Source organism: Chaetomium globosum, genomic scaffold (genome assembly GCF_000143365.1).
Source record: "Chaetomium globosum CBS 148.51 scaffold_3 genomic scaffold, whole genome shotgun sequence".
In the NCBI taxonomy this organism is placed as follows: Eukaryota; Fungi; Ascomycota; class Sordariomycetes; order Sordariales; family Chaetomiaceae; genus Chaetomium; species Chaetomium globosum.
In genome coordinates, this window is record NT_165978.1 from 2,112,720 (window position 1) to 2,134,757 (window position 22,038).

The window sequence follows — 22,038 nt, forward strand, 5'->3', positions numbered from 1 at the left end:
GGCTTCCCGCCCTCACTCCCCCACCCCCACCGTCGGCACGACGCGCTCGATGCGCAGCGCCATCACAAAACAGCGCCAGCTCGCGAAAACTGCTGTGCTCGCCTGTAGGGCGCGCCGAAGCACAGCGCCTCCGCGGTGCCCCCCACGCTGCGGGACCAGGTTCGCGCGTCCGCGAACCGCGGGCGCCAAGATGGGCTGTGGAGGAGGTGCGTGGTGGGGAGGGAGGTTGGGGGGAGGTTGGCGGTTATGGGGGTGGTGGTGGTGGAGGGGGGCCGGTAGTTTCCAGCCGGAGGGGCGGAAGCCGATGATGTGGCTGAACTCGCCGCGTGCTTTGTATGCTGAGAGATACTCGGAGAGGGTCTCGGCGCGGAGCTCCATGAGCATTTGCATGTGGACTTGGGCTTCGGTGGGGTTGGAGGTGAGTAGTGAGGCGAGCTCTGGGTCGTCGAGCTGCTTGCACATGCGGATTTTGGCGGGCGTGGCGTAGATTTTGGTTTGCAGGGCCTGGGCGATGGCGACGCAGATGCGTTCTTTGCCGATGCTGTAGGTGCCGCAAACCACGAGAAGGCGATTGGAGTTGTGGTGGCGGCCGTTGAGGGCCGCGAAGGCGTTGTTGGGCGGGGGAGGGGTGGGCTTGGTTGATGTGGAGGAAGAGGCGGTAGTGAAGAACTTGCTGACAACTTTGTTACTGGCAGAGGCGCCGCCGCGTTGCCGGCGTAGGAGGGTGTCACCATTCGCGGTCGTCATTGGCGAGGAGGCCTTTGTTGAGGAGGGAGCAGAGTTCGGCACAGGCAGTTATCACGTCGTTTTGCGGGGGAAATGAGTAGCGAGGGTTGAGGTAAGTGGTATCGAGATAGCATACGTCTATCTTCTGTTGTTTCGTCCGGCCGGTTATGGCATCGACTGTCTCGGGCCTCAGCTTCGGGTGCTCAACATGGGCAGGGCATGCCCGGAAATCGCCGCAATGAAGGACTCGCTGCGTTCTTCCACCAGTCGTCTTCTCGAAGAGAAAGAGTGAGCTTCCAGGACAGTGGTTCGCCGGAATCATGGTGACCATGACTCCGTTGGTGTCCGGGACCGGTACTGTCTTCTCAAACTCTAACTCAACGACGTATTTGGCTGCCGTTTTCAGCTGGGACTTGACCAAAGACCCCGTAACCTTGCTGCAATAGATCGGACCATGCGTCCAGTTGGCGGTTAAGCCTATGTAATGATCGCTGTGGAAGTGACTCAGGAAATATGCTTGGCAGCCTTCCACGGCGCCATAACGGAAAGCATCCACGCAGATAGAAAATCCGGGCATGATCCTGTAAAAGGGGCAGGTCCGCTTGTACGCGGGCATTCCCCTAGCAGCAGTTTCCGCCGCGGCAGCCGTCGACCAAGCAGCATCCTCGGCGTGGCCAGACATCAACTTCGTAAATGCCGAGTTTGACGACTTCTCCTTAGCTTCAGCTCCGAGACTGATAGGATTCGCTTGCCCCGGCCGCGCGACAGCAGCTTTAGCAAACCGCTTACCCACAGCTGCACCCTCAGTTTCGATAACATCACCGGGCGGTTTTGGTAAAGGGGTCGGGTTCCCATCCAAACAAGAATTGACATGCGCAGTCGCCTGGTCTGGCGTTGCGCCCGCGAGGCTGCCATTACAGACCGGACAACACTCCGTCATCGTTTCGTCGTCAACAAAGTCGTTCCTTTCGTATTCTTCGCCCCCCTCTTCCGCTTCTAGCCGCGCCTGTTCTTCCATGTATCGCATCGCCCTAAGTTCTTCGCCGGTAAAATCCTCGTCCTCGAATGGGTCGACATCGTCGTTGTCTTCTGTAATGCCATCTTGCGCTGCGCCGGCCTGGTTATCGTCACCTCCCAGATCCGCGCCCGACGTCTGCTGCCTCAAAAGCGGCGGCTTCCTGGAAATGGTCGTCCCATTGGTAAGCTTCGCCGGTCCAGTGCCTCGGCCCCCCCCATTGGAATTATCAAACACACGCTGCGGCGATCTCACCCTTGGTATTGCCGATGACACCGGCTCGTTCTCCTTGTCGTCTCCGTCGTCGTCCTCTTCGTCAGAAGACTCGTCCAGGAACGGATTGCCTGCCTTCCTTTTTGGCGCGGCCATTGGGCCTGCTTTCAAGGCCGTTTTTGAGTCCGTTTGCTTGAGGTATTCTGGTGAGCCCGGACGGGACACTTCCCCCTTCTCGCGCACTAAACTAGAGCCAAGTTCCAACGCGGGACTCAACCGCGGCCTCTTAACCGCCCCCATAACCTCATTATACCTGACGTCGTCCCCACCCGCGTCTTCCCCTTCACAATTTGCGCGAGAGGGACTCGCCTCATATAGATCGTCATCCTCCTCTTGTACCTCTTTCGCCTGCCCCTCCTCCTCCACCTCCTCCATTACTACCCCATTGTCGCCTCCCCCAATAAACAACTCTTCATCCGGCGCGGGCGCCTTCTTGAAGAAGCTCAGAATACTCTGATTCGGCTTCGATTTCGTCTTCGGTTTCGCCCCTTTTGTTGCAGAGGGCAATGACAATGGGCCTGTGCTTCTTGCGGCAGGTTTTTGGGGAGTCTTCAATCGGGTTTGGGAGAGTTTTGATTTCGCCAACGGTGCCATTGTTTCGACTCCTAGAGCGTATTTCGTCGACCTTATCTCCGGTTGGGGTATAGGCGAGGGTGGTGGTCAAGATGGGGGTTGCGGCGACAGGCACAAAGTGGTTCGAGGGCTTGGAAGTGGGAATGTTGAATTGGAAAACGCGGTTCTCGGCGGGAAAGGTGGGGGTTGAGACGCCACTGGGCTTCGCGCTGTCACGTGAACATTAATTACTGTAACATGAAAAAAGGGGCTCGGTGGGTAATGACAGCACCAACGACAACGACACCATGATAAGTGTGATGGGACACACGGGAACTTGAATTTGGTAGCATTGATTCAAGGGTCCATTTGATTGAATCTCCGCTGAGGGCGGTCAAGATATACAGGCTAACTAAACCCATCGACCGACTCACTGTTTATTTCGCTTTTGTTCCCACCCAGCCAAATAGATCCCGTCAACACCCACACAATCCCGAGTTTAGTCCTCCTCCTCGGCCACCCCCTCGGGCTCCGGCCCCTCATCATCATCATCCAGCCCGTTGGCGGGGACCTCGTACAGGCGCAGGATGTTCTTGTTGGGGTCCTTGACGAGGACGTACTTACCCTCCTCGCGCTGCAGGCACATGTCGGCAATAGTGCGCACGATACCCCAACCGTTGGACAGCTGCAGGTTCATCTGGTTCGCGAAGTCCTTGGGCTTCCAGCCCACGCAGCCGAGGATGACGTGCTTGTCGTTCGCCTTGGGCGTCACACGGGAGACGAAGCTGAACTCTTGTTAGCAGGCTATTATTTCATGGGTGTTAGTCTGCAGACGAGGGATCGACTCACCCAAGCTTCATGACATCGGCCTTGGCCAGGATACTCTGCACGGTCCAGCGCGCCAGCTTGCAGCTGTTGTTCTTCATCTCGGTGGCAACGACGGCACCGCGCTGCGACACCAGCTTGGTGCGCCAGTCGAGCGCGCCTCCGCTGCCCTGGGCCTTGCTGTCGAACTCGTTCAGCGCATGGACCGTGACGAACTGGTCCTCGCCGCTGGTGGGGTTCTTCTGGACGGCGTCCAACTCCGTGCGGACAACCAAGTATGTGGGGGTCTCCTCGCTGGTAGAAAGGTCGAACCGGCGGTACTTGTAGGCCTTGGACGCGGGCGGCTCCGTCTCCTCGGAGGCGCTGTGGAAGGGGTTCTCGTTCGCCATATCGACCTTTTGGTTCGAGCTCTCGAGCACGACCTGGTTGACAAAGTTATGGTTGATGTAGGTGGCCTCCTCCGCAAGCGCGCCGGGCTGGTTGATGACATCCTTGGAGCCCTCGGACGCCTCAAGCGGCGCGTCGGCCGCGTTCTCGTTAACGGTGACCATGTCGAGCGCAGCGTTGTCGCGCTTGTCGAGGAACACCTTGTTGCCCTGCCGGACGATGATGATGTCCCAGGGGTACATGGACCGCGGGGCGCACATGAGCATCGAGAGGATGCTGTCGGTGGCAAAGATGGTGGCCTCGTCCTTCTCGGCGAGCTCCTGGATGATGGGATCCGACGAAGTCGTCACGTTGTACACGGCGCGGTCCACAACAGCCAGCTTGCGCTCGGCGCTCTTGACAGGCGGCTTGTCGTACGACCGGTCGTAGTAGTATAGGAAACCGTAGCTGTCCACATCCTCACCCTCGTCGGTGTCCAGGTTAAGCTTGCTGAGGCGGTTGTAGTCGATTTCCTCAAGGAGCTTCCAGTCGGGCCTGATGTTGACCGAGGCGTCGCGGTTGCGCTGCGGCTTGTCGTAGTCCTTCCAGCCAAAGCGACGCCCGCGCGCACCACCACCCCGCCCGCCGCCACGGTCGCTATAGCCGCCGCCGCCGTATTGTTGGCCGCCGCGCCCGCCGCGCTGGAACTGCTGGCGACCACCGCCTCTGGTATCCTGGCCACCACGGCCGCGCTGCCCCCGGCCGCGGGTGAAGATGGCGCCCCGCCCGAAGCGGGTCTTGCCTGTGTCGCGGACATTGGAGACAACGGAGAAGGAGGCTTCGTCCTCAGCTGCGGGAGGCGCAAAGAGGGACGCAGAGCCTGCACCGTAGACTTGTTGGTCTGCATGCACACCAGAATCGTCAGTCCACCATCACAAAAAAAAAAAGACATGACCCCTCCTTGCGACACAGGGCGATAACGCACCACGGTAATTCCTGTTGTATTGTTGTCTGCCACGGCCGTCCCTGCCATCCTTGGCGTCAGTCCAGTCGGCCATGCGGCCGAGCTTGTCGCTCTTAGAGAAGGGGGCGTAGGGGACGCCATTGAGGGTGGTCTCGTTGGTGATGGGGGGCCCCCAGGTGCCGTCGGAATCGGGCAGCGAATTGATCAGGTCGACGAGGGGCGACGTGCCCGCCGTGTATTCCGCCATGGTCGGTTTTTTTTTGTCTGCCGGTGAAAAATTGGAGCGAGACGTGTGATGTGGGGAGGGCGGTGGTTTAAAATGGAAGCCTCTTGCCGCGGGATCGACAAGGGTGTTGATACGGCGTCTGGTGTTGCGGGACGGGGCAAAGCTTCCCAGGTTCCTTTTATTTTCGAGGTCGAAATTCTCTTTGGTGGGGTTGTGTGGTGTGGGGCATCATCCTCCCAGGCTCAGGTGTGGGAGTGTGAGCAGGCACAGTGCGGATAGTGGCACCGCTGGCCCTTCTAGGAATGACATGAACTGATGTGAGTATGCTCAAGACTACTTATAATCCTATAAACGATAAATAAAATAAAATAGCAAGACAAACAAGCCGACCAACCAGCCCATCCATACATATCCAAAAACAACCAAAAAAATAGAGCAAAAAAGAAAACCAAAACCGCCAACCCTACCCAACTCAACACCTCCCTACCTGGCTAGTACCCACCCACCCCAAAATCCGGCCTCATCGAAAACACGTTCTCCAACGCATCCCGGACCTCAAACTCCTCCATGACGGCGCCAAACCCATAGCAGCGCACCTTCCCGCCGAGCTCCTCTGCCAGGCGCGCAAAGTCCTCCGGGCGCAGCTCGGCGAGGCGCGGGTGCGCGAGCACCATGCCCCAGGCCATGACGGGGGTGATCTCGCCGTCCAGGTTCAGCCGCTTGCTGAGGTCCAGCAGCGTCGTTAGATCGCCCTTGTTGAGCCTCCACGTGCCTCCGGCCGCGGCCCGGGACCGCGCCAGTGCCGGGGCTGGGGTTGGGGCCGGGGTGTTCGGCGGGGGCGTGGTTGTGGGGGTGGGTATGCCCGCCGCCACTGCCGTTTTGGGCTTGGGGTTGCTGGCCGAAGGGGATGTCGGGGGAGAGCTCGGAGAAGGGCTCTGGTGGGCAGGACGCCATGAGCGCGTGGCCGCAGGGCTCGCGGATGCCGGTTGTGACGGCCCGCTCGAGCATCCAGGGGAGGTGGTTCATGCAGGGGTTCTCGAGGCTATGGTGGGGTGGGTGGGTTAGTTTTGGTTGGTCTCTTTGGGGGTCGTGGTCTTTGGTGATGGGGATTCGTTCTACTACTTACGTCAACACAAAGTCGACACCGGCCTGCTCGTAGTCTATGTTCGGAAGCTGGTTCGGCTGGCCCCCAGTGCCCGTCGCAGTACCCAGACTACTCCCCTGCCCGGAAAGTTGGTGTTGGTGGTGGCTGTGGCCGTGGGGGTAGGTCGCGCTGTTTGGCGATATCCCCCCGCCCCGGCCGCCACTGCCTGCTGACAGAGGCGGCGGCGTGAAGGCGCTCGTGTTGCTGGACGCCGGCGCGTAACTAGCCCCCATGCTCGCGCTCGGCGAGTAGCCGACGCTCGGGTTGCTTGCCAGAGTCGTCCAGTACGCTGCCACCAGGCAGTGATCCACCAATGCCATTCTGAGCTAGCAACGCTTTAGAGCTGCCGAGTTTTCTTCCGCAGGCGCGCCTTGTCTTGGGAAATATGGCTGAAGATCTCCTTCAGCCGCAGCACCTCGTCCTCGAGGGCTTTGATGTAAAGCTCTTTCCGCTCTCGGTGGGTTCTGCCGTGGGTTAGCTAAAGTCCGCAATTGGATCCCCTTGCTAATTGGGTCATGTTCACCTCTGAGCTTGCCGATTGAGCTCTTGCCGCCTTGTCAGGGCCGGTTTGCTATCTGGCTTCGGACCTCGTCGCTTTTGTGGCTGCCCGTCCCTTGTCGTCCTCTTCTCGTTCACAGATTTGAGAAAATCCAGGTTCAGCGTCGACAAGGGAGTTTTGTCATGGCCGGTGGGCCCGCCACCAAACCCCCTCTGAGAGGGCTGGCTCGGGGAGAGGGATGTCATGGCTGGCCAGTCGTAGAGCGATGGAACAGACGGCCTCCTGTGCGTAGGAGATGAGAAGCTGGTTGGTGAAGGGTAAGCCGCAGTGGCTACGGGTCCGAAGTTAGTAGCCATCTTGATAGCATGTATCCCAAGTCTCGGAGGTGATTCTGGGAGGTAGGTAAGGTAGGCAATAGACAAGCGGGGTCGATCTGTCTTTTAAGAGCTTTGATCGAAAGGGATGCGCGCGGCCGTCGTACAAACTTACTCCGAACATACCTGAGGTAATGATCTGCCCCGGGATGTCTTTGACGCAGATTGCGGTAGTGGTGTTGAGGACCGACAAAGGTAAACGGATAGGGTGGTTACAGCGAGAGGACTCGAGGACTCGAGGTGTCAATTCATGCTTATGAGGGAGTGACGGGCTTGGCGCGGGACAGGGTGTGGCTCGAGCATAAAGGTGAGTGACGGTTGGGAAGCTATGAAACAGTTGCGGACAGAGCCATGTGTGAAGATCCTCCTTGATGTTGCTGCAACCGCCGGGGAGGGCCCAAGATTTGAGTTATCGATTGATTGAGTAGAGATGAGTAAGGTGGTTAACTGTCGAATGCAGTGAAGGGAGTTGTTAGTGACAGGGCTAAGGCATTGTGGGACCACCTGAATTGATAGTGTCCGGAGCCCCGGACGTGTCGAAAAACCGAGTGACTTCGCAGGGCACTGCGCGTCAAGCTTTGCGTATCCGATCAATTGTGACAAGACAAGGAAAAGGTAGAAAAAAGCCAAGGTAGACGAATTTCCACGCCAAAGAGCTGAAGCTGTAAGCATCCGCCCAGTACATGGAGGAAGTCATGCAGGGGCTGAGCCACTCGATGGAGCCGATGCAACTATTTGTGGACCGCGCAATCTTGGGGCAACCTGCCACCTGCTCCCGGTGGTTCCTTCCATCGCTTCAGGGGGCAAGTCAACTAAACTTTCAACACTAAACCAGGAAGCCAGCGAAACCTCAACACCGTGAATATCCGACTAACTTTATTTTTAAATTCTATATGATTGTGTCTAAATGGCTAGATGTGACCTATAATCAAGTATTTTGCCCTCACCGCTGCCGGCTACTTGGCACCTATTTGCGCCACTCGGTTTCGGTCGTGCTTACTCACACGAGGCGCATCGTCGATGCGGGCCATGAATCATGAGAGCAACCCCCTCCCCCCAAATATTGAGCTACACTGCCCTGAAATCCTAAAATCTCAAAATCAGGGCGGCGTGTGCCGGCATTCCCCGGATTTCTCTCCCGGATTTCTGAACCAGATTTGGTTAGAATCACAACTTTCGGGCTAACTAACTCAATGCTGCGACAACAACGTGAATGGTGGTCGAGTGACACAACAACAAAACAAACCCCCTAAAGACCCCCAACAGTAAAGTGGACAATTCACCAGGCCTCTCTCAATTTTTAGCATGGAGCAAGATTGCCGACGTTGTCTCGAGCGCACACAATATATATGACATGCTGTGCGCCTTGACCGAGTATATCCATGAACGATGTCCCTCCATTTGGATGACGCCGACCTTGAGGCGCTTGGTGTTGTGGGATGGACGAACCTCGATGTCGACAACCAATGCCCATGCGACTTTGAGCCGCTGTTTTTCTCCCCCCGCTACGATGAGGACAGCGGCCTGGAGGAAGAGGCCGACCAGGCCCGAGAAGTGTGGCGCGAGACTCTCAACGACTAGAAGCACCTTAATCCCGAATGGGTGGAAAACGCGGGCTACATATACGCAACGATGAGGGCGCATTGGTTTGATAGCATATTGGCTAGCTTACAATACGACTACGACGGTGAAATGCATCCCATGTACGCTGTTTTCTCACCATTACCATCCCCAGGATCGCCATGTACTAATACGGCAGACAAGCAACAACTATACGGATGCAGACCAAGAAGACATGGACTTCCCTACCCCCCCAATCGGCGGTGATTACAGCGATACTATGTACCTACCCAACTACTACCGGGTTCCTACCGCGGCCGACAAGCCCCATATGGGAATCATAATGCTCGACCCAAACGTGGCGCCGGAAGGCAAAATGCTCTGGAGCGAGCTCGACGCCGCTGTTACTTTGCTGCGAGAGCAAATTCGCCCGGGGCGCTTCACCGATCATCACACCAAGCCGGTAAGCCGCCTTTTCACAACGCACAACCTCTCTCTTCTGCCCTTCCCCCACCCAACAACAAACACGCCTTCCACAGCCACCATCCTCACTAACCCCCCCTCTACCCAGGCCCTCATCTACACCTTCCAATGGGAAACCCACGCGCGCCTCACCAAAGCCCACCTCGACGCCAAAACCAACAAGACCAACATCCGGCAGTCCCGCCAGCTCGACCTGCGGGGCAAGGAACCACCGCCCGACGCCCTCCTGCTGCTGCGCTGGCTCCTGAACACCCCCGTGGGAGCCACGCGGTACGAGGACGAACCCGTCAAGGGTGCTGCTGCCGATGATGGTGACGAGGACGAGGGCAAGCCGGTGGTGGTGGTTGGGGTGGGGGAAGGGGGGGCTGCCGGGTAGCGTCGCCGCGGATGCGGTGTCCGGGGCTGGTTGAGGTTGGGGGGGATTCGGTTTGGGTGGGGTGGGGGTGCAGGATCTGCTTTGTTGGGTTTTTGGAGTGAGTGGGTGAGGCCTATTGGTCGTATATGTAGTTTACACAACCTGACGACGCCTTCTGGTCTTCGCTGTTGTCCAGCGGATGGGACTTTTGCCCTCATATCTACCAGAGAGCAACCTTCCATGGGCAGAATCCTCTTATATCCGTCCCACGTGGCCCCGGTTCTATCACGCCAAGTTCTCGCGCGCCATCCGAACAAGCCTACCACTTTCTGACAAAAAAAAAAGCCGAACTCGAAAGGACGCAAAAAGGCAAGGAAAGAAAAGAAGTAAAGGAAACCAAGAAAATAAACAGTGGTAAAAGAGACCGAGAAGAAGAAACCAAGGAAAGAAGAAGCCGACGAGAAAAAAAAAAAAAAAAAAAAAAAAAAAAACTACGAATAGATTTTGGGCTTTCGTCGCCATCTCGGTACACTTGGAGTTTGGCTTTTTTTTGCAAGGGGTGGGTGCCTATCTACCACGCTGTCTACACAATGCCCGGATTGCGAAACCCCAAGTAAGCTAGGCCTGGGTGATGGGATGCGGCCTGCAAATCGTGCCACCCCTGATCTCCAGAGCGTTCTTTTTCGTCGACGTCCCGTCGACAAATGTCACACCGACAGATGTCATGTGTTAGTCGTACATGTTCAAGTATTTACAATTCCAATCAGCCTCGCCATCCTCCATCGTCGTTCATATATGTTTACTCTTATCCGTACACTGTTACTCCACATACAATCCTCGTCTAGGGCCCCCCATACCTCTCACTCCAGGTACCTGTTCTGCTCCTCCTTTCAATTCTGCCCTGTGGGGGCGCTTACGCTTCTTCTTCTTCTCGTTCGTCGTAGTCTGTGCCACATTCGCGTCTGCGTCGTTGCCGTCCGTCTCTCGTGTGCCGTCGTCATGCTCATTGTTCCTCGCGGGGGACCCGAAACCGTGAACTCGTCGTCGACATCAGCGTTGCCCCCCGGCCCGGGACTCCACTTTCGGCCGCTCTCCGCCGTTGCAAGTCCGGGGCAGGCCAGATCGGGTCGCGGAGTGGGCCTCGGCTCTTAAGTTGACTACCACCCATCCGTCTCTCTAATCAGACCGTCTGATTTCCTCTCCTGCGGGTTTTACTCGCCCGGAGTTCCCATGATTTATGCGATGGATTTTGTATGAGAAGGCTTAAAGGCAAACCTTGAGTTATTTTAGCCAACATATACAACAAAATGAACACGCTTTCGTTAAGAAAACATTGTTAACAGTGTCTCTTCTTGGTGTATGACACCTCTCAGGGGTGTTGGCTCATCGAGAAATGGGAGCGACGATTCTGACTTTGGCCCCCCTTGATGGCGAGTTTGAGACTACGCAACTCTTCGTCAAGGCAACCCTGACGAATAATTGCGGTCAACATTGACTTCATTCTGTTGGCCACAATTCTCCGACAGTTACAGCCCACGCCGTCAATGAGCTTGGAAGTAGATAGCGTCTACGAACTCGGGCGTCTGGCTCAACAGGCTGGAGGCTTGATTGCCGTGAATGCTGAGCGAGGTTTTGACGTCAAGTGGACAGGGGCGGGAAGAGGACGAGAAAAGGGGGCATAACGTGCTTGTTTGCTACCAACGGCCGCCTTGTTCTGCCTGGCTACCGATGACGTACTCTAGAGGTGGTAACTCGGGGCTCTTGTAGTAAAGTGAATCGGAATGACGCCGTTGGCGATCGGGCAACGATCTTTGGAAAGGTCACGAGTCTCTGCAAGAAAGGCTTTTCGGAGCGAGGTCTAGCCGGGCGTCAAGCACAGGTTACAACGACAATCTGGGTGTTGCACCGGAGCTTTTTGGCCGAGTTATTCACCGGTCATCAAATACATTGACAGAGTGGATTGCAACCGGAGAGCGACTGAAGGAAGACAAAAGTCGGGGTAAGTTTGGGGAAGCAGACCGCCTTGTGTGTGTGGGTATCCCCTCACCTTAAAGTGTTGCCCTTGCCTGTGTGTGGGAATTTCCACAACAAACGTCATCTGTGAGGCTTCACGCCCTCTCTTGTGTCACCTATTGAAGGACCATAGGACCTCCTCTGTCCAGGTTTCCCACTCTGCCCCATCATAACTACACAGTGCACTTGAGTGAATATTACAGCAACGTGCCGACCAGCTCATATAGGAGCACGAGAGAGGATGATCAGCCGTTTGATCGAGGAGTCGCTTTGAAACTGCTAGCCTATCGGGAACAAACTTATCGCCCAGCATGGTCCACCCACTCACACCCGGGCATTGCGTAAGTCCTTTTCTATTTGTCAATGCCTCGAGCTGAGCTGGCGGGCGTATGCACAGGGACGAAGAAGGCATGATCCCCATCACCGTCATCGAGCCCTCCGCCATGGTCGAGTGGCACTGCATGGATGAGCGCTTCTTTTTCTGCTTGACCCATTTCAACGAACCCCGCCGACTCCATTGGCGGCGTGGTTTTGGAGTCGCCTAAGTCGAGAATAAGGAAGGCTTGGATAAATGCAAGAAAGGTGTGGAACATCAGAGACCTCGCAATATTGTGAGTCTTGTTAATGAACTAGAGGATGTGGACAACGTCTCACTTGAGTCGAAGAGGGCCGCAGCATACGAATTGGAGTTAACAACCGTTTCGAAGAGCCGCCTCGCAACCCGGACAATGTCTACCCCAGCAGAAGAGGGAAGAGACACTCTAGAGGCCGTCGGTCTGCAGACAAGGGCGGAGCTGCCTTCAGCTAGTATTTCATCAGAGAGCTCAACCAGTCGCGTGACACGCTAAAGTTGGTTAAGATGTGGCGACCTTGAAGTTATATGCTTGTGCTAGTGAAGTTGCATTCTTCACAAGCGAGGCGTCAAAATACGGAGGTACGAAGTAATCTAGAGAGAGGTGATCGTTTGCCACTCGGATAGTGTACATACCCTTGTCAGTATTGAGTCAAGATGACTTGGAATTACGCCTCATTGCTCTATATCGTGGGGTGAAATCGTTTGTTGATGTTGATGCTGTAACCCTTATTTCCGGTAAACCGCGTTGTAGGAATGATATGTGTGTGGCAAGTCTCACTTATGTTGTCGTGAAACATGCAATGAACCAGGCTTGGAGTTGTTACGTTTAGTTATGACACTCTTTTTGACAAAGGTATTTGGCTCCTTCCCATGGTTACTGAGCTACAGGTCGGTGGGATTAACTGGGAATAGAGAAGCTGCTTGGACGGTTGGAAATGGCCCGCACCCTTGTGAACCGGTGTACCGGGGCAGGCGGAGCATGGGACCGTTGTGCATTGCGGCATGGTGGTTTGTGGTAGCGCTGGGCCGAGAACTTTGACGAAATCGAGAACCTGGACGAAGCCGTTGGAATACCTCGTCATGTCTGGGTGCGGTGGTGTGGCCCGAGGCGAATCTCGTCCCCGCGTCTCACGGGTGGCAAACTCCGGGGGGTAATGAGACGAAGAGTAGCCTCAAGCTAGTCGAAACTGAGGAGCTCACCGTGCAGCACCACCTGTACCCCGAGGGCTACGGACTTGCAGTAGTGCGCATGTAATCCTACCCGGGGCATGCAGCTTGTGAGCCCGGGAATACACATGAAGTGCTGTGGAGGGCGATGGCCTCCGATGTCCCCCCTCCTCACTTGGCGTGGTCTTGGTGGGCGTGCCCAGAGCTCTGATTATTTGGTTCCGTATACTTCGTAACCGACGGTAGCTCCCAGGCGTTGGTTAGACTAACCTGGTTTACATGTCCCCGAAAGCTGCTGGGTGGGTGTCCGGTCGAGGTTCGATATGGAGTTCGGCATCCCGGTACATAGTAGGGGATTGTGGACGAGTGAGCGCGTGAGGGGACGGCAGGGATGAACTGTCCGCCGGTGCCCGTTGTGCGTCCGAGGAGGTTCTAGGCTCGCAGGCTCGCGTTGTCTATCGCCTTCGAGGGCCGCAACCACTAGGACATGATCGGTCATTGATCCCCGGAAAATGAGGTTCACTTTCGTGGACTTTAAATTCGATGCGAGTCAGCATATGGAGGGCTGGCATGGGGAAATGTGAAGATAGAGGGTAAATGGGCTGCTTGGGCAACGATGGAGGGGTCCTTCGTCGCCTGCAGCTGTTTGGAGAACATCAGCCGTCTTGGGGCCAACGGCTAGCAGTGGCTTGGAGAAACGGCGTTGAAAGAGGCCAATCGACTGGAGACGGCCTAGACCGTGGTGCCCTGCGGGTGCAAATCGGCTGTGTCATCGGGCATCTCGTGCGACCCGGGGTCATGCAGGAGCAGAATGCCACCAGAGAACGGTTCCAGGGCTTGACAGGCCAGCAGCTTGTTTCTGGGCGCTGCCGTTGAAGATGAGGGGAGATCATCCAGGTCATGCTGAATTGGCGATCAACCCGTTGCCCGAATCATAGCGAGCCGAGAACGGGGCGTAAAGCGGAAAGAGAAAAAAGGTAAAAGAACTAACCGAGCGAACAGATACCCCCAATGGGTGATGGAGTTAACTGGGACTGGCTGAAAGATAGAAATGGTACCTGTTCATTCGAATCTGATCGTGGCCATTGGGGCATCAAGAGAGTGCGGTATGGGACAACCTACATACCAGCAACTCATTTCACACCACTCTCGAGCCACTGTGCAGGTCCGCTGCAGGGTTATGTCGTCCCATTTCGATGATACCTCGTCAGGTGGTCCCCGAATTTTCCGGAATGGTGACTGGTCGGGACGGAAACCCATCCTGAGGCACGAGCCAAGAGTGTTTCTGTTGACTTTGCTTTGCTTTCCAATCCAACGCTTGGCTTTCTCTGGCCGCGCGACGCAGCGGGAAAAAGCAAACCTGGCTCAAGCCTGGAAGAAATAGAGTGGACCCGGCTCGCCCAAAGTCTCGCGACCTTGGTTCCGTGGCTCCCGTCAGCACGTTCTGGGTAGCACTACCAGGCACATCCTCAAGCCCATTACTTTGGCATTTCTGATTGGTAGAGTTATCTGTTCCCCGCTTCCAACGGCACCCCACGCTGCGCGCCGAGCAGCCGCGAGCACGATTCGAAAAGAAAGCGAGAGAGGGTCACAGTGTGATTCTCGGCTCTGTGCACTTGTTCTTGAATTCACGCTGGGTAGGGTAGTTCCGTGTCGGCTCTCGTTTCCCTTGCTCCCTGTGGACGTTTGGACGGAAATGCGGCCGAGTTCAGTTGCAACTACAACCTCCGAGTGTTCCTTCCCAAATTTACTTTGCAAAACAAAACAACAAATCTCACAACAAACCTGGGAACACCTATTAATTTTTACTTTTTTTTTTCCCACCTCCAAGCTAGCCACTGGCTGTTTGTTGCTTCTTGCCTTGCTTGCTAGAAACGTTGGTTGGGCATCACCTCACCCACTTTCTCCCTTCCTTCCCTGCGAGGAAGCTCGGAGCCGAACAAAGAAACCCCACTTTAACTTTGGTCTCTGAATCAACAAAAGCCACCCGACGAAGTCGAAGTCGACGTCGACAACACCACCCATCCTGAGGGATATCCTCGTTCTGATGCTGGTGACGCCTTTTAGTGCTTGTCCTCCCAGCGCCATCTCGGAATTGCCGTGGCCAGACAAGCTGCAGCCGTGCCACCGACTCGCGTTGCTCTGATCACGGCGCCAAAACCCGCACCAAGTCCACCACCATTAGGCACCGAGTCCTTGACAACGAACAAACGAACAACGCTCTCGACAGGGCCCGCGAGAGTCTTCGTTGCCATTGACACACGTCTTGTAATCGGGCGGCATCTTCGATCGCGAAATCACGACCTCTTCTTCGGACCACAGCGGGGCTTCCCACGTCAACCGCACCGCATTATGTCTCGGGCTTGCGCTGTGCTATAGCTTCTGGCAGCTTGGCCCAGAAACCTCCTGGCTGGTTCTCCTTGGACCTCCAGACCACCGACTGTCCTTCCTCGCCGCAAGAGGACGACAACCCCTCCACCAACCCCGCGCACTCGGCGCGCCAAGAGAGCCGTGATAAGGGCTTGATAGATCTGGTTCCGTTACAGATGCTATCCTCGGCAAGAATTTGGTTTCTGGAACAGTCACCTACATCATCACAATGGAGGAGGCAAACTTCTACCACGCCAAGTCATGCTTGCTCCCCCCGGCTGTGACCTCTCTCAAGGGCCGCCCCAATGGGAGCGGTCGCTCAGCGAGAACATCCGGGAGGAGAGGCAGGAGCTCCGCGACGCCGCTGAGCAGACCTTGAACGTCATTTTGGACCTCAATATTGATGGGACAATCCGTTGGGTCAGCCCGTCTTGGGTTGACGTGATCGGAACCCAGCCAGACTCGGTCCTGGGCACCCCCATTGCCGACCTCATCGTCAGCGATAATTCCAATATCTTCTCCGAAGTCGTCGAGAGCATGACCCAGGATGACAGGCGGAGCCAGTTCATTCGTTTCGCAGTCAGGTTGGGGCCCCTGTCTAAGCTTATTCCCTTGGACATGCTCAAAGAACCCGAGGAGACCGCCGAGCCCGTTGTCATTGACCTAGAGGCCCAAGGCATCATGGTCTACACCGGGCCTTCGGGCGGGGAGAGTCATGTGAGTTTGCTCTGCCGAGGCTTTGTCTTCGTATCAGTACTGATACTAGGCTCTAGACTATGTGGATGATCCGACAGTGGGCCGCACCGCGGGAGATCAAGATCGATTTGCCAAACGTTATTGTTGATTCGCTGGGATCCGGCGCCGAGGTGCTTGCAAGCTACCTTACTCAACTCGCCGAGTCGGGTGTGGACGACCCTGAATCGCTTCCCCCACCCCTGCCTGTCCTTTGTCGGATATGCGAACGTCAGATTTCGCCATGGTGGTTTGAAAAGCACACTGATCTGTGCCTGCAAGAGCACCGTGCTGAAATGGATGTCCAGATGGCGCAGGAAGGTCTCACGGAGCACCGCCATGCGATCGTCAAGGTGCTCGACACTCTCGAGGCAAGACACAGCCGCTCGTTGGTGGGGGACCAGACCAAGTTGCCCGTTGCCGAGTACAAGAGTCTGGCGATTGGGCCCCCGAACTCCTCCAGCTCATCGGGGAACTCGTCCCCCGTACCCGGTACTGGCCCCGGTCGGTCACGCGAACGCTCTTCTGGCTTCGGGCATGCGCGAGCTCGGTCTTTTGCTATTCGCAGACCTCAGGCCAGGATTGTCGAATTGCTGCTGGATCTTTGCGATACCGCCATCGAAATCAGCACCCCCGCCATCAAGGAGTCATCACAGGCTCCTGGTGAGTTCCGCACGCAATCGCCGCAATCAGAAAGTCGAATTACACAAGTGATGCAATGAGAAACGCCGGGCACGAATACGCTGGACCAGGAGCAAGGGCTGGCGTTGTTGTGTGCTGACACGGAGAAGTTCGCCAAAGAAAAAGTCGAGGCCATCTTCCGTCACCGCAGGATTCTCGAGTACTCGGAACGTATCCGGATCGAGTTTGCCTACATGGTCCAGGATTGCATCGACGCCGCCATACGCAAGGCTGCCAAGATTGCTGCTGGCCGTCTCAGCGACTCTGCCGACGAGGAGGATGGGGACACCGATGCTACGCCTGCAATTGAAGAAGGCATCTTCGCCGGATCTTTCGATGCGCCTTCAAATCTGGCATTGGCACTCCAGAACGCCGATATCAGCAGCGACCCCGACAGGCGCCGGTTGTCGGCCTTGAATTCGCCGAGATCGAGTAGCCCCAAGGAGTGTCCGACGCCCCGATCCAATCTTGGCCCTCACGGGAACCTGACAGACGCCACTCAATCTCGCCGGGAATCCATGATATTTGAGAGTGACGCTGGGGATAGCGACGGCAGCCTCAGGTCATCCATTCTGTCGCCTCAAGGGCTCCACAGCGGACAGATTCTCCCATGTCCGAGTTTGGCGACCTTCGCCGACAGGCGAGTTCCCGACAACACCACCGCAGAAGTCTCATTCTTCCAGGCGCCGTGTCTCCGCGGAGACAAGAGTCACCCTCGAGGGGTGCCCAGCCCCCTTCGTCACCTCTCCGGATCCACAAGCCTCGAAACTTGCCGTTCCCTTCGGACGCCCTGATGTCTCCCGAAGCGTCGCCGATGTTGCCGAGCAGCGAATTCACATCGCCCAGCATCTCGCACACCTACCACCACCATCGGAGGCAGTCCTCGGCTGCAGTTTCATCGGTTCCGGGTGAGGTGGCAGTGAAGCCCCCGCCTTCCCCCCGGCTCAGCGCCGTTGTGGGCGGTCCGCAAGCTAAAGCGGTCCCACCCTCAATCAAAGATTTTGAGATTATCAAGCCCATCAGCAAAGGTGCGTTTGGCAGTGTCTACCTGTCAAAGAAGAAGTCCACGGGCGAGTACTTTGCCATCAAGGTGCTGAAGAAAGCCGACATGGTTGCCAAGAACCAGGTCACCAACGTCAAGGCCGAGCGCGCCATCATGATGTGGCAAGGAGAGAGCGACTTTGTTGCAAAGCTATACTGGACCTTTTCGAGCAAAGACTATCTCTACTTGGTCATGGAGTACCTTAACGGAGGTGATTGCGCCTCGCTGATCAAGATCTTGGGCGGCCTTTCCGAGGATTGGGCCAAAAAGTACCTCGGAGAAGTCGTGCTAGGCGTCGAGCATCTGCACAACCGGGGCATTGTTCACCGTGACCTCAAGCCCGACAACCTGCTAATCGACCAAAAGGGCCACTTGAAGCTCACTGACTTCGGTCTCTCGCGCATGGGATTAATCGGACGGCAGAAGCGGGCCCTGAATTGCGGCACTGACGCTGCCCCTGACCTCCTAAAGCAGGGTCCGTTTGCTCGATCTACCTCGATGGCTTCGTCTCGATCCACGTCGTTAGACCTCCACGGCCGGAGCCAGTCTCCAGCTTCCACCCCGCAAATGACGCCGAGCGATCCCACCACAGTCCTGCCACAGCCATCGTATTTCAACCTGGGGACATTCTCACATGAACCGCGCCGCGTCTCGTCTCACCGCAGCGATAGCGGAGGCAGCGAGAGCTTGCCGCAGATGCTCGGGAACTTGTCATTGAATGACCCTCACGTGAACAACTCGCAAGTTATTCTGTCCCCTGCCGAGGGCGGCGAGGCCGAGGTTTCTGGCTCACCGGACCTTGCCTCGCTTGCCTCGCTGTCCCACTCGACCACGCAAAACAGCACAGAGTCCAACAAGGGAACGCCCCCGCAGCCAGCCATGCCGCCCCCCAACTGGGCGCTGTTCGACCCCGAAGATACCAACCGTCGATTCGTCGGCACGCCCGATTACCTGGCTCCCGAGACGATCAGGGGTGAACCGCAAGATGAGACGAGCGATTGGTGGTCTGTTGGGTGCATCATGTACGAGTTCCTTTACGGTATTCCTCCGTTCAACGCAGACGAGGCGGACATGGTCTTTGAAAACATTCTGGCTCGTAGAATCCACTGGCCGGATGAAAGCGAGGATGAAGTTTCACCGGAAGCCAAGGACCTCATCAACAAGCTGCTCTGCATGGATCCGCAACAGCGGCTCGGGTCCAACCGTGATGAGAAATTCCAGAGCGGCGGTGAGGAGATTCGCAATCACCCCTGGTTTGCTGAGGTGAACTGGGACTCGCTCTTGCAAGACGAGGCCCAGTTTGTCCCGCAGCCTGAGAATCCCGAAGATACCGAGTATTTTGATGCCCGCGGCGCGACCCTGCAAGCCTTTACCGAGGAGATCGAAGACCAGCACTCGCCGCCTGCTACTGCGCCTGCCGCCGACTATCACGATCGCCCACATGATGCCCTTTCTCGTGTTAGAGCTCAGGTTAACTCGATGAAACGTGGCCTCATGCCGCTCCACATTCCGCCGCATGTCAGAGACTTGAAGAGCAGGCGGTTGAGCGAACCGACCGCGGCTGATGACTTTGGCAACTTTTCGTTCAAGAATTTGCCCGTACTCGAGAAGGCAAACAAGGATGTGATCCAGAAGCTGCGAGCAGAGGCCATGGCGGCCCAGAGCAAGCCAATCAGCCCTGGTGGTCTGGGCAGTCTCACATCTCCGGGACCGGCCCTCGAAGGCAGCCCGGTTATCACGAATCCGGTTCAGAGGACGCTCTCGAACGCCAAAGCATCTCACAGGCCACAGTCACCGTCTGGTGTCAGCCAGGCTCACTCCTCCCCCAACCGCGTCTCGCAGCCGTCGTCCCCTTTGTTGGTATCGTTTGTCGCTGGCCCGGGAACTGAAGGCCGACGGAAAGCATCGAGCAATTCTTCAAGCTTGTCCCAGCCCTCTGGGAACTCATTGCAACCTGGGAATTTCTTTGAGGTGCCCCGCGTTCCGCCTACTTTACAGAAAGCAGCCACCACCATTGCGGCCACCGCATCGCCAAGTAAAGGCCGGGGAAGCGCACCTGCCCAATTGCCGGTCTCGCCCCAGAAGTCGGTCCCAAACCATGTGATGTCTACCCCACGACATAGCAGTAGCTCGTCTGGCGGGCGCTCTCGCTCACTCACGGTTGGCTCCCAGGATGGCAGCCCTGTGACTACAGATATGTTGGCAGCCCACCATAGGAACCGCAGAAGCCAGGTATTCGACATGTCACCCTCGTCTTCGGACAACGAGGGCGATAAGGCGAACGCACTCCTCAGAGTCCAACGGCGGCGCCAAAGCTCGAGGCGCATGTCGTACATCGCAGCCGGCGACGGTCCCCTGTTTCGCCCGCTGGACGTCCTCATCTGCGACGACCACCCTGTATCTCGAATGGTGATGGAGAAGCTACTCGAGAAGTTGCGATGCCGGACCATCTCAGCTGCTACGGGCAGCGAGGCTATCCGGTACGCCATGAGCGATATCAAGTTTGACATCATGTTTCTTGAGTTTCGACTCCCACAGCTCTCGGGATCTGACGTTGCCCGCATGATCCGCGACACGAAGCATGCCAACACACACACGCCCATGGTTGCCATCACGTCTTATTTAAAAGAGTTGCCCGCGCCCCAGTACTTTGACTCGCTCGTCGAAAAGCCTATCAGCTCGTCAAAGCTAACCGAAGTGCTGAGTACGCTTTGCCATTGGAAAGCCCCGGTACCCGGTCAAACTAGCTCGCTGTCCCTGGCGCTGCCACACCCGGTCCCTTCAGGCTTGCGTCAAGAGAGTCTGCGGCTCGAAGACAGTCCAACATCTGCCTCGTCGGGCTACCTGATTCGATCGAGCGCAAGCTTCCCGCGAAGACTCCATCGGTTCCAGTCTCTTTGGAGATTCGGAGTCAGTGGCAACCGACGCATATCCCGGTTCTCATCAGTAGAAAAGCCACGGGTGACTGGGACGACGGGGGGGCTCGGCGCATTTGGGCCCGAAGAAATGCATGTGGGTTACAATAACCCACCATCATCTCCCATTCAACCACGCCACACCACGCCGCAGTCTGCACCCGCGGCAATCGAGCTCATGCCAGCGCGCACCAAAGGCCCCGGGCCACAACGCTCACTTGAGAAACTCAAGGCAAAGCGCGAGTCGATCGAGAAGCGTCGGTACGAGGGCAGCGTTGACTCAGCCGATGAGGAAGAAGACGAGTTCGGCCAGACGAGCAGTGGGAGTGGGAGCGGAAGTGGCAGTGGCAGTGCGAACGGCAGCAACCCCGGTTCACCCTCGGGCCAGCAGTACCGCAGCAAGTCGGGCTTGCCATCATCCAAGCTCGGCATTGAGATGATGCGCGCCAACAGCCATGACAGCATGGTCACTGGGCCGGAAAGTGCGGGTATCGTGGAGCCGAGTACGCAGGTGGCTACGCCAAACCAGGAAATACAGCGGCTGGAATTCCCACAGCTTGATTCCCTTCCCTCCAGCTTGGACCCGCCGGCGTATAGCAACCCCTTCACTCCAGCACACCCGGCCATGTGCACCCCGCCCGGCGTTGGGGGAGCGGCAGCGGAATTCGGCAGCGGATCCGACATCGATGTTGAGGAGACGCCGCGCCCAATCTCGGCTCTCGATCGCCGGGGCCCGTTTGAGGACGAGGATCCTACCCCACGACGCCCGCCGGTCTCAACGGCAGATCGCGACGACTCCATGTCGCCGTTTCCGGGCGGCATTTAAACCACACCCACCCAGGATCTAAACCTGGGTAGCAGGCAGGCTGGATCTATGAACCTGGTCGGCCATGCTTTGACATGACCAACTTCCCTTGTTTTCTTTTGTTTTTTTTTGTCTCTTTTGCTCTGTGTTGTCTATGCTGTGTCCATCCTCTCTCAAATAGCGCGGCGTTCCCGGAGGGCTGGGGGAGGGGGAAGTGGACGGGGGTATGGGGTAGAGAGGAACGGGACAGGCCGCCACGAGATTGCATCACCAGAAGAACCCACTGGCACTGCGTTGTTCCGTTTATTATCAATTTTCTTTGTTGAGACAGCAAAGGCTGGCTGGTGTTTGGGTGTTTATGGGAGCTAGGGGCGACTCTCAGGGCTTTTTTTTTTTTTTTTTTGGACTGGGCAGACATGGCAAGGCGCAAGGCATGGCATGGCATAGCATTATCAAGCAAGGGCGTCAAACGTGGATTAGGTTGGGTTGTCGCCTCGGAGGAAGCGAGGAGCGGGTTGCTGGCTCGGCTTAGTTGCTTGGGTGCTTTGCGTTTCGGCTGCATTGTGTTGCCGTTTTGCTCTGCTCTGCTATGTCTT

At 56.7% G+C, this 22,038-nt stretch overlaps 6 protein-coding genes across 6 annotated transcripts; 2 read left to right on the top strand and 4 right to left on the bottom strand.

Annotated features, from left to right (window-relative positions):
• Positions 1–12: 12 nt before the first annotated feature.
• CHGG_05976 (uncharacterized protein) lies at positions 13–2,608 on the bottom strand (the record flags this gene model as incomplete). Its single annotated transcript, XM_001222070.1, has 2 exons — positions 13–759; positions 863–2,608. The coding sequence occupies 2 exons, from the start codon at positions 2,606–2,608 to the stop codon at positions 13–15; spliced, it is 2,493 nt and encodes an 830-aa protein (XP_001222071.1).
• A 457-nt stretch (positions 2,609–3,065) lies between these two features.
• On the bottom strand, positions 3,066–4,968 carry CHGG_05977 (uncharacterized protein; the record flags this gene model as incomplete). Its single annotated transcript, XM_001222071.1, has 3 exons — positions 3,066–3,351; positions 3,416–4,658; positions 4,743–4,968. 3 exons carry the CDS (start codon positions 4,966–4,968, stop codon positions 3,066–3,068), a joined length of 1,755 nt encoding a protein of 584 aa, XP_001222072.1.
• A 534-nt stretch (positions 4,969–5,502) lies between these two features.
• Positions 5,503–6,411, bottom strand: CHGG_05978 (uncharacterized protein; the record flags this gene model as incomplete). Its single annotated transcript, XM_001222072.1, has 2 exons — positions 5,503–5,989; positions 6,074–6,411. The coding sequence occupies 2 exons, from the start codon at positions 6,409–6,411 to the stop codon at positions 5,503–5,505; spliced, it is 825 nt and encodes a 274-aa protein (XP_001222073.1).
• A 2,456-nt stretch (positions 6,412–8,867) lies between these two features.
• On the top strand, positions 8,868–9,383 carry CHGG_05979 (uncharacterized protein; the record flags this gene model as incomplete). The annotated part of the gene is made up of 2 exons (XM_001222073.1): positions 8,868–8,987; positions 9,096–9,383. 2 exons carry the CDS (start codon positions 8,868–8,870, stop codon positions 9,381–9,383), a joined length of 408 nt encoding a protein of 135 aa, XP_001222074.1.
• A 2,345-nt stretch (positions 9,384–11,728) lies between these two features.
• CHGG_05980 (uncharacterized protein) lies at positions 11,729–12,812 on the bottom strand (the record flags this gene model as incomplete). The annotated part of the gene is made up of 3 exons (XM_001222074.1): positions 11,729–11,916; positions 12,030–12,179; positions 12,677–12,812. 3 exons carry the CDS (start codon positions 12,810–12,812, stop codon positions 11,729–11,731), a joined length of 474 nt encoding a protein of 157 aa, XP_001222075.1.
• Positions 12,813–15,528: 2,716 nt separating this feature from the next.
• Positions 15,529–21,463, top strand: CHGG_05981 (uncharacterized protein; the record flags this gene model as incomplete). Its single annotated transcript, XM_001222075.1, has 4 exons — positions 15,529–15,984; positions 16,062–16,662; positions 16,723–17,083; positions 17,266–21,463. 4 exons carry the CDS (start codon positions 15,529–15,531, stop codon positions 21,461–21,463), a joined length of 5,616 nt encoding a protein of 1,871 aa, XP_001222076.1.
• Between the last annotated feature and the right edge of the window lie 575 nt (positions 21,464–22,038).